This window comes from Mytilus edulis, chromosome 8 (assembly GCF_963676685.1).
Source record: "Mytilus edulis chromosome 8, xbMytEdul2.2, whole genome shotgun sequence".
Taxonomy (NCBI): domain Eukaryota; kingdom Metazoa; phylum Mollusca; class Bivalvia; order Mytilida; family Mytilidae; genus Mytilus; species Mytilus edulis.
The window spans coordinates 89,824,681-89,836,433 of record NC_092351.1 but is presented as its reverse complement, the minus strand read 5'-3'; the positions used below and the strand labels follow the sequence as shown (position 1 = coordinate 89,836,433).

At 31.5% G+C, this 11,753-nt stretch overlaps 1 protein-coding gene across 2 annotated transcripts in view; it reads right to left on the bottom strand.

The window, feature by feature from the left end:
- Window positions 1-1,700: 1,700 nt before the first annotated feature.
- LOC139486592 (uncharacterized) overlaps window positions 1,701-11,753 on the bottom strand; it is a 44,262-nt gene continuing 34,209 nt past the window's right edge. For both annotated transcript variants that reach the window (XM_071271518.1, XM_071271517.1), the window contains 7 exons: window positions 11,207-11,327; window positions 10,135-10,205; window positions 9,020-9,262; window positions 7,512-7,568; window positions 6,011-6,064; window positions 4,223-4,312; window positions 1,701-2,513 (listed from right to left, as the gene is read on the bottom strand). In XM_071271518.1, coding sequence (XP_071127619.1) covers window positions 2,394-2,513; window positions 4,223-4,312; window positions 6,011-6,064; window positions 7,512-7,568; window positions 9,020-9,262; window positions 10,135-10,205; window positions 11,207-11,327 — 756 coding nt within the window. In that variant the 3' untranslated portion in view covers window positions 1,701-2,393. The remainder of the gene's footprint in view (window positions 2,514-4,222; window positions 4,313-6,010; window positions 6,065-7,511; window positions 7,569-9,019; window positions 9,263-10,134; window positions 10,206-11,206; window positions 11,328-11,753) is intronic.

The following is an 11,753-nucleotide window of genomic DNA, read 5'->3' as shown; positions in this document are numbered from 1 at the left end:
ATTTTCAGTTTAAATCACAATCCTGTTTGATGTTATTTTATAATTACATTTAAAAACTTACATTTTATGAAATGCATGTAATTATAAAAATTCTTAAACAATTTTATGAATTTGTTTCGTCTTTAATAAATGTTTTATCAAACAATTACTTTAACTATTTAAATTTTCGCACATAGGATACGTTTAGGTCGTCATAACATAAGATACGTCTGAGATAGCTTCGAGACAAAATTTAAGAGTGTCCTAAGTTGATTCTATGTTCATGCTTAAATTGGTCTTATCTATGACTTAGGACGAAGGATACTTTCGAGAACACCACCCCAGGTTTTTTCTCAATACTGAGATGTATGACTGTCGAACAGCGATACATTACTGTTGCCTTTATTCATACTAATAAATTAAATAATAAAATATATAATCTAACATAATCTAAACAGAAAGAAACGACCATAACCGTGCAATAATTCTGGTTTTATTATACTAAAGCTTTGTATCAGAAATAATGTATTTTAAAACCAGATTTAGGCAAAATACAGGTTTCCGTTCTTCGTGAATGATTTTTGATGACTCGATACTAAACCCCTAACGGGAGGGATTATGATTACTGTTTATATGATGACGTCATAATCGCTCGATCAGTTTACTGAGATCTGGAGCTGGCATGTTGCTAACTGCTACATGTACCATTGTCATTCTGTTACATATTCTAACATTTGACTGTGAATTATTTTAAACTGAGTTATACTATGCATTTTGCTGTGTTTGTTTATTGCTAACTGTACATATGTGGGATGATTGAAGTCTCACAGAATATGTTTCACCTCGACACTTTTTTTTGTGCCTGTCTTAAGTCAAGAACTTTAGCCTTATAAGTTAAACTTGTTTTTTTTGTACTTTTGTAAAATTTTGGTTCATTTAAATTTTTCGGAGTTAAATGTGTCGACTATTTCGCTAAGTTAGGAGACCAGCCTACGTCCGCCTTCTTGATGCAAGATATTTTCACTGCGATTCAGACACATTGGTATACTAGTAAAGCCTTAGACTCTTTTCAGCATATTCAACGATCGGGTTGTTGTATCTTTAAAACATTCCCAGTCTCTATTATCTACCGTTTTGTTCTTCATATGTTTATTTCGAGCAATATCAATTCTGGAAAATGCCCAATAGCTATGTTTGAAAGTAACTGATTTTTTTTTATGACTCGAATACATTTACCAATGACTACATAAAGGTTACCCTCAAGGGCATCAACATACACGCCTTGTATTTCAGAAAATTGATTGAAGTATTTACTTTACATTAACAAAATTTTAAAACATATATGTTGCTAAAAGCCCTCTTTACTTCTCAAACCTAAAAAGTGAAGGACAACAGGCATATAATGCTCTTCAACTTTGTATTTATTTGGCTTTTTGAACTATTTTGATCTGAGCGTCACTGATGAGTCTTATGTAGACGAAACGCGCGTCTGGCGTATAAAATTATAATGGTACTTTTGATAACTATATAACATGTGATGTTCGATGTTTATATTTACTTGGGTAAGTTTTACATTTGTCAACACTTTGTGCAATCTAAACCTTGCTAACACTCGGAATAAAGTTCTTGACAAATGTAATATTCACTCAGTCATCAAATAATATAATAAAGCATGGCATCACACAAATATTTCTTAATCAACCAACAAGTAAATGCATAACTTAAATATCTCATTTTCTTTAATTTTCAAACATATAATTGAACAATTGAGCGACTATAAACAGAAACATAACCATCATTTCTATAACTGCTACACATCTCAGCACCTTTACAAGTATACAAATGCATTCAATAATTATAACATCATTACAATTATTTTCAATGGTTGTATAAAATCTGTTTTAGCACTACATTTATATTATTTGACCATTAGTACTTTCATCATTCAACTATATACTTTTATCAACAGTATGTTTATCATTCTATTCAGTATACGGAAATTTAAAAAACAAATACGTCTCTTTCATTTGTATATGGGTTTCGGTTCGACATATGAAATTAGTTTTGTAATTCACAGGGTAGAAGTCTTGAAATATAAGAACCAGTAAAACTCATTCAAGAATGTTGTAGTTCCTCATTCTTCTTTATGAAGAAATCTTTTTTTTTTTTACATTTTTTACAAAGGTTAAAAATAATATGAATTTAAAATTGAATCCCATTTCATCCGTGTAACCCTTATAATAACTTGAGTTTTCGCAACATTTGAATTTAGATTACAGACTATTAAATAAATGAGTCTTGCAGCAAGTACAAAACAGAAGTTCATTGTAGTCAGTAAAGTCAAGTTGTTTCAATAATAATACAGCGTCTGATGTCATCTGTCACGCTCTTGAGGACTAGGAACTGACCATACGTCACGCTCTTGAGGACAAGGCACTGACCATTCGTTTCATAATTTCAGATTTGTACTGATTCCATGTTTCCGCGGTATAAAGACTGTCTCTTGCTTCTTCTGGGTTCATGTACTCTCGATGCTGTAAAAACAAAACAAAATATTTTGTAAATCAAATATTAAACACACTCTCGTCCGGTGTATGAAATACCCGACCTGGAATCTACTTAATTTTACGTGTTATTTCGTTGGAATAAAGAAAGAAGGGGACAATTTGTATCGGAAGTTTTTAACTTGTGTATTTCATACAAAAAATTAAGAGAAAAAAGGTTCATTTTAACTGTCAAATTGTAATTCTATGTTTGTATAGTTTTATGCAGTTTTAACGTTCAGGCCTGGTTTGTCACTGAGTCGGGTGTGTCTATTTTCTGTGTTGGTCTTCAATGTATTATGTATTCGGTTTTTGTTTTCTGTAATTAGTTAAGACGTCAGTTTTATCATGTAAATCTTTTATATTCATTTGATAAAATTTACTGTTTGCAATAGCATACATTGTTCTATATAATAAGGATGTTCTTATCACAATCAGAAAACCCTGGCCGTTTTTGGCACAACCTTTTTCAACTTTTGATCCTCGGAGCTGTACAACTTTGTACCCCCTTTTTTTTGACTTTCGAACTTTTATATCTTGGCGTCACTGGTAATTCTTGTTTGGACGAGGCGCGTTTTTGACGTAATGAATTTTAAACCTGATGCCTTTTGTTATCTATTATTCACGTGTTTCTTTGCCTAATACGTTCTCTTATTTGTTTGTATTGTAGTCCTGTATTATTATGTTGTCATTTTAATATTATATTTAACAATGCCATCAAAGTGCGAGGTTTGGCATGCCACAAAACCAGGTTCAACCATATTGTTTTCTTTAAAAATGTCCTGTACCAAGTCAGGAAAATGGCCATTGTTATATCATAGTTCGTTTCTGTGTGTGTAACATTTTTACGTTGTGTTTCCGTTGTGTCGTTTGTTTTCTCCTATATTTGAGTGTGAATTCAAATCACTATAAGACGTGTCACGGTACTTTTCTATCCCTAATTCATGTAATTGGTTTTGATGTTATATTGGTTATTCTCATCGGATTTTGTCTAATGCTTAGTCCGTTGCTGTGTGTGTAACATTTTAATGTTGTGTCGTTGTTCTCCTCTTGATATTTAATGCGTTTCCCTCAGTTTTAGTTTGTTACCCCGATTTTGTTTTTTGTCCATAGAGTTATGAGTTTTGAATAGCGGTATACTACTGTTGCCTTTATTTAAATCATACTTTAAACAATACGGATATTATTTTATCTAATTTTCTGCGTTAAAGTATCGAAATAGTTTTAGATTAAGGATTGTATTTCCCTCATGTTAAACTCTGAATCCTTGTCCGGGTTTCCTTGTATTAGGTTTCAAATTTTTAGATAAATTGATCTTTGGCATCACTGATGATATATTCATTGTTGATAAAGATGCATCTGATGCAGCAATATTGCTAACTATTTAAGGTGAAGGTGGTACCAACCACCTCGACTAAATTTAATTTGACTTGTTTAATTTTTCAAAAATATGAAAAAAACTTTTACTTTGACCCTTTGACAAAAATATTAAAATTCCAAAAAACTTGAACCACACACATTATAAGGAAAACTTCATTAGATATATTGCTGTTTGACAGACACTTATTTTGATCATTGAGAAGCTTAATAATTTCTGAACAATAGAACGCTAGTAAAACGTTCAACCGAGTTAAACAGAGATGTCTCCCTGTAGTTTTTGTACCACCTGAATTGTATAACTTTTTTGGTTTGTATCTTACCATAGTTTCCACTCTAAGCATTGTATTATTTTTGGCATGTAATAAGAAAAATCGTTTACTGATTCTAATAACTTCTGCACCGTCACTAACCTACAAGAAAATACACAAGGATATTAATATACTTATATTGAACATAAACTTCATCAATATGATAGTTTTTGCATATGTGTAAAGAGTGAGAGTTAACTAGCCACACATTCAAACTTCTACTGATAACCAATATGAGCCCTATTTTACATCAGATGGTAGGGAAGATAGGGGTTGGGGTGGGATTGTATTCGTTGATTGGTAGAATATGACGAAAAGATTAATACTCTCAATATCGACCCGAGTATCATTCCTCGACCAATATGAGCCCCGGTTGACGTCTCGGGAGGAAAACTACTTGATCTATATCCGACTCACCCTAAAGATTGACGGTCAACAAAAACAAACAATCCGGATATACGGACTTGGTACAAGCTTATCAAGTAAAGAAATATTTTTCGTTCCAAAATCTATTACATTCGATGAAAAAGGCAAAAGCGTACACCAAAACGTTGTGATTGGCTTTGACGTTATCAACAATGAATGATTGGAGTTTTTGAGAACTTATGAACAATTCTTATAATAATAATAGCAACAAGAGTGAAGATCACCGATGATGATGTACTATCAATTTTTTTATGAAGTTTGGGACTCGTATAATAGTCCAAGATGAAAGTCATATCAAATTTCGACAGTCCTAATTTGTAAAATTAAAAATGGAAAAGGGGACAACAATCCGACCATAGAACAGACAACAGCAGAATGTCACCAACAGGTCTTCAATGCAGCGAGAAATTCCCGCACCTGGAGGCGTCCTTCAGCTGGCCCTTAAACAAATATATATGCTAGTTCAGTGATAATGAACGCCATACTAAACTCCAAATTGTAAACAAGAAACTAAAATTAAAAATGATACAAGTCTAACAAAGGCCAGAGGCTCCTGACTTGGGACAGGCGCAAAAATTCGGCGGGGTTAAACATGTTTATGATATCTCAACCCACCCCCTATACCTCTAGACAATGTAGAAAAGTAAACGCATAACAATACGCACATTTAAATTCAGTTCAAGAGAAGTTCGAGTCGGATGTCAGAAGATGTAACCAAAGAATATAAACAAAATGACAATAAAACATAAAAACAACAGACTACTAGCAGTTAACTGACATGCCATCTTCAGACTTCAATTAAACTGATTGAAAGATTATGTCTTCATCATATGAATATCAGGCACAATCCCTGTGTTGGTAAGTCTCATTATTGTGCAGCACATGCTATGTTATGAGTCGAACTAGTGTTTCCTACATGAGGTTTTGGTGTGGTTTGGCACCTTGTCGTGTTTTTGACGCACAGACCTTTTATGAAAATAATTTGTCGCCATTCCCCTTTTCGGTCGTATTTAAGAATGCCTCTCCAGAATTTGATTATCGGTTTTATAGTCATCTGTTACCAATACCATTTCGAGTTATTTCCCTTGGAACAAAATTAAACTTTTAATGACCGACATTTTATATAATTTAGTAATAGTTTTAAACAGTTTTTCAACTTCAGAGTATAAAAAAGAATATTGATTATATGTAATAGGGACAACATAAATTTGTAATGCTACAAATTTAAAACATAGACAATTTGAAAGAGAACCATTATGACGTTACACATGGCCATGCCTTCATCAATGTAGTTTTGCAGTCAACTATTCAGTGGACAGAATTCTGTAAGTTTTTGTTTAAATACATATAAATATTTTATTAAGTTCCACTTACCAACGAAACGCCTTTAGGTTCTGATGCCATTGTAGGATGTAAATGTTCCAAACCCTGATAATATAAATCGATAGATGTTTTTATTTAAAGTACAACTTGGTACAAATAAATGAAATACAATCTATTTCACTTTTGAACATACGTACAAAAAGACATGTATATTAATACCAGATACTAACATATAAAGGATCAATCTATTAGACCATACGTATGCATGTACTAATCATTATATTAATAGAGGTTTTTGTCATGATGCATTGCCATTTATATACAAAATATCATATAAAAAAAATCAAAATTACATTAATCATTATTATATCTAGTTAGTTTCATTAAATCGGTTGTGTTTAATTGTGTGAAAATAAAGAAAATGAGAAATAATATTTAACAAGAATGTGTCCATAGTACACGGATGCCCCACTCGCACTATCATTTTACATGTTCACTGGACCGTGAAATTGGGGTCAATACTTTAATTTGGCATTAAAATTAGAAAGATCATATCATAGTTAACATGTGTACTAAGTTTCAAGTTGATTTGACTTCAACTTCATCAAAAACTACCTTGACCAAAAACTTTAACCTGAAGCGGGACGAACGAACGGACGAACGAACGGACGAACGGACGAACGAACGAACGGAGGCACAGACCAGAAAACATAATGCCCCTCTACTATCGTAGGTGGGGCATAAAAATGAAAAGTATCATGAAAGGTGTATTTCAATTGTCATTAATCAGCTGATCATTTATTGGTCTAACCATTCATTGTAACAACATGTGATTCGAATTGTGGAGACTGATGTGTTTCATATCTCTCAAAATTGTTCAAACTTTTGTTTTTGATATAAAAAAAACTTAAAAATAATTGATGGAAAGCATAACATTGTATTAACGCTATAACTAATGGAATTTATATTAATTTTCGACTCATTGTTTTATTGCCACTCATACCTGATCTTCTTATTTCCATATATTAAAGTTTATACATCAGATAATAAAAGGCTTTGAAAAGAGGGTCAGTAAAACCGCTCTCACTAATTTCCAAGAAAAAAGATTGGGTCCTCAACGTTCTTCAACGTTATACATGTTTGGCTTTTTAATTATTTTGATTTTACCGTCATTGATGAGTCTTTTCACTCGGTTATAATTTGTAATCCAAATTTTCTTTCAACCGATTTACGACTTTATAACAGCAGTATATACTAATGTTGTCTTCATTTATTGCAGACAAAACGCGCGTTTGGCGTATTAAATTATAAGCCTAGTATCTTTAATAACTAGTGATATATTTCGATGAGGTTACCATTCAATTTGTATTGGAGTTTTTGATCTATCTTTTTTTATATTTTTCAAATATCTTTTAATAACCCACTATTTTTTCACTCTAAGAATAAAAAATCATTTTATTACTTCGGGTGTCTTTATTATGAAGATATTGAGTACATTTAAACACATGAGATTAAAAACTTGAATCCATCTATAATTTCTATTGTATATTACCTCTTCAACAGGCACTTCTGGTAGTCCCTGGAACCGCCTTGCTACAGAATCTAAACCCTGTTACGGTGTGGTGGAGAAATGTGATTAGACAGTGTAGGATAAAAGTCAATGTGAAATTTATATTAGTTGTATGTGTTTAGTAAAATGAATGGTCATTGTGTAATAGGTATAGGTATTTTCATTCATATTTTTATGATAGTGTGTCAGTGTTTTTTTAGGTGATTATTTTACTTATTATTTCTATTTATGGTTAATCCATATGTCCTTTATTTTCACTTAAAATATGACAAAACAAATATATTAAACTCCAAATATATTGAACCTCCCATCTGTACTATCGTTGTTAATAATTCCTTTATAATTACAAAAACTGTGTATAAAATCGTTGATTTTTAATTAACAATAAAAAAAATGTACAAAAAATTACTCAATTTTAAATGATTGTGATTGAGTTAGTTCAGTTTAGGTTGGGCTTGATCTGACTAATGATTTCTTATATTAAAAAAATATTCTTAGGTTACCAATAAAAGTAAGAATAGCTGTCATGATTGTTTGATTTATACTATCTTTTTTTTCAGTTGTACACACAGTTGTTTTATTAAAAATGAACATAAAAGCCGTTTTCTGACTATACTTCAAAGGGTTTACAGCAACTAAAATCTTTCAGTTGAATTCGTCAAATATATTAAAATTGTCAGTGACGTTTGGACCTCAATACCCTTCAACTTCGTACTTTATTTGGCCTTTTTAAAATTTTGGATTCGAGTGTCACTGATTAATCTTTCATAAACGAAACGCGCGTCTGGTGTACATACAAAATTAAATCCTGGTATCTATGATGAGTTTATTTACAACAACTGGATCGATGCCACAGCTGATGGAATTTTTATTCCCCGAGGGTATCAACAGCCCATCAGTCAGCACTTTTCATAAAACCGTTAAATATTTGAAATACTAAGGCTTTTTTTTCTAACTCAGTAAACCTTAGCTGTATTTGAAAATACTTTTAGGAATTTTGGACATCAATGTACTTCAACTTCGTACTTTATTTGGCCTTTTTAACATTTTTGGATTCGAGCGTTACTCATAAGTCTTTTGTTACAAAACGCGCGTCTGGCGCAAATACAAAATTTAATCCTTGTATCTATGATGACTTTTTATTGAATACAGAAAGTAAAATAGGTCAAATAGCGAAGAGATCACTGAAAAATGTGTTTTAATTACAGCTTTTCTTTTGTTCAAGCTTGCATCTTTTGAAATCAATAACTATTCTTTATAAAAATGATTAAATACTATATTTCATTTTCACATATCAAGCTTAATATTGACAGCAGTTTAAAAACCAGGTTATATTTGACAAAGGGAAGCAACTGGGATAAAAAGTATGTTATAATAGAATAACATCGGTAATTGACAAGAAGACAATCAACACATTGCAAACATAGGGATTATTACTGGTTTCAGTGATTCACACTGCTCACACGGAATATTACATGAAGTTAACTTACAAATATATCTCCACTCCGTAATAAATCTAATTGTAGGTACGCTCTTCTGGACTGTGTATCTCTTTTCTGTCTTTTTGAATAAACTGGATCGAATTCTGTCTTTTCTCGTGTAAGATATGTCCCATGAGGTTTAAAAGAATCGTCCTTAATGTCTAATTTAACCACTGGAGTATTAATCGGCGATTCTATTATAATAGGTGGAAACATTTTTTCTTTCCTGTATTCCTGTACTGGATTTGAAACCTGTAAATACATTTTGTTGAACTATCAAATGATTCTTTTTTCATTTAGTAACTTTAATAATTAATAAAAACATGTGGTTTATTAAAAGATAATAGATAAAGGCAACAGTAGTATACCGCTGTTCAAAACTCATAAATCCATGGACAAAAAACAAAATCGGGGTAACAAACTAAAACCGAGGGAAACGCATTAAATATAAGAGGAGAACAACGACATAACACTAAAATGTAACACACATAGACAAAATCCCACGAGAATAACAAATATAGCATATATATATAACATCAAAACCAAATACATATAGAATTGACCACATTTTCTTGAAATCAGGATATAACGATTATAGAGAGGGGGATGATACATAAAACATTACTTACTGAGTTGATGATACTCTCGAAGTATGTAAGATATCATTGACATATAACAGTGAAATAATTATAGATTATCGTTGATCATCTCAACGAGATTGATTTTTTCACTTGAGCTGGTACAGCGAAAGTGAGAAAAGCAATCGAGTTGAGATGACCAATGATAATCTGTTTATCGCTATTTTACCTATGACAACGTTGTCAATTTCATGTCTATTTTGTTAGCAACGACACGTTGCCTCCTTAGTTTCTAGCGATAATTTTCCATCTCAAGCGAGTAGCATGATATGAAAAATTATCACATAAAAAGATCAAAGGAAAAATGCACAAAATAGCAATAACAGTGAAATAATAGGTCATATTATTTTCACAGGATTTAGTCTAATTTCTGTTTTATTGTTCAAGATAGAGTCATATATGAGGTATATATACTGTATATAAAAGAAACATTACAAATTATATGCAAGGTTTAGAGGAAAACGTTTTTAAAAATGAAATACGCACTCGACTGTCTTCTGTTGGTTGGTTTTCTTTGATCTCAGTGTCTGGCTTCACTTCTTCTCCAGTGACAGTCACTTGAAGTGTAAAATAATAATACATAATACATAAATTATCATATAAAGTACATAATTCAACTTCATTCAAGGATACTCATTGATATATCAATAAAGGCAACAGTAGTATACCACGGTTCAAAAATTCATAAATTGATTGAATAAAAAACAAATCTAGGTTACAAACTAAGGAAACACATCAAATATATGTCTGTTTGTTTTGTTCACATATTGTTGTCAATATAATGCAATGGTATGCATACAAGCTAGTTTTTAAACCATGTTTTATAACAAATATTTTTTTTTCTACATAAGGAAATGTCTGTACCAAGTCAGGAATATGACAGTTGTTTTCCTTTCTTTTGATGTGTTTGAGCTTTAGATTTTGTACTTTGATTAGAAACTTTCAGATTTATTTTTTCTTTTGAGTTCATAATATGTGTTATTCTATTTTTCCATGTTTCAACTCACTACCGTGTTAGCGGTCTCATATGGTGGATACCATAGCAGAAGTCTGCTCTAAAATTTCACCGACCACGACCTATTGTCGATTATAACATTTAATTAAATCTTGATTCTTTTGAGAAAAAAATTGCGAATTCCTATGCTTTGTTTTTGTTTTTGGTATCTTAATTTGTATCTGAATTTGATTTGAACATCGGTAAACTTCTCTGTTGCCAAAAAACTGTGTAAACATACATCATAAATATACAACACAGCTGACAATGCATAAAATAAAATAAGAATAAACAGGAAATCATTTGTTTCAAGGTCGTATAAATGAAAGAAGGTGAAAATGAAGCGTGTGATAACGTCATTAAAAAAACACCATAAGACGACGAAAATTCAACAAATCTAGTGCAACCATGAATTTTTCAATTATATTTACCCTGAAAATATTTGTCATAGTGATCAAAATGCACATCTCGTTTGTCTCTAATTTCAACGTATAAAAATTTAAATATCGACGCTTCTGGTTAATTGTTATTAATGAAAAAATATTTAACTTTATAAATCCATACCTTTAGCAGATTTTTGTTTTTTACTGCGTTTTGATTTTGACAATTTATTCTTCAGGACCTTTGGGTCTGCTGAAACAGGTTTCTTATCTTGAGTTTGAGCAGGTTTAAGACGTTTTGTAATCTGTAGAGAAGAAAATTATATAAAAGTTAACACATTAGAAAATCAAGGAATTTGAGGTGAACACCATTATATCAATATCGTCTACACTACTCAATCTAACATAAACGTTGTCATCTAAATTAGTAATCAAACGAGCCATTAAAGTAGCCATCTAACCTACACAAACCAAACATAAAATTAGGAGGCAACAGTATTGCATTTTAAGCTCCGATGGCATCAATTGTGAATTTGATGGTAGTAAATACCCATAAACCTAATTTACGACCAACAAATCCACAATTGATGCCATCGGAGCTTAACATACAAAACAGTTATCTGTATTCTAATGAAACTGACAGAAAACAACGTTAAAACATGTATTAAATATGTCATATGCCGTCTGCGCTTGCGCGTACGTCCCATAGCATCAATTGTCAATTGATGCCA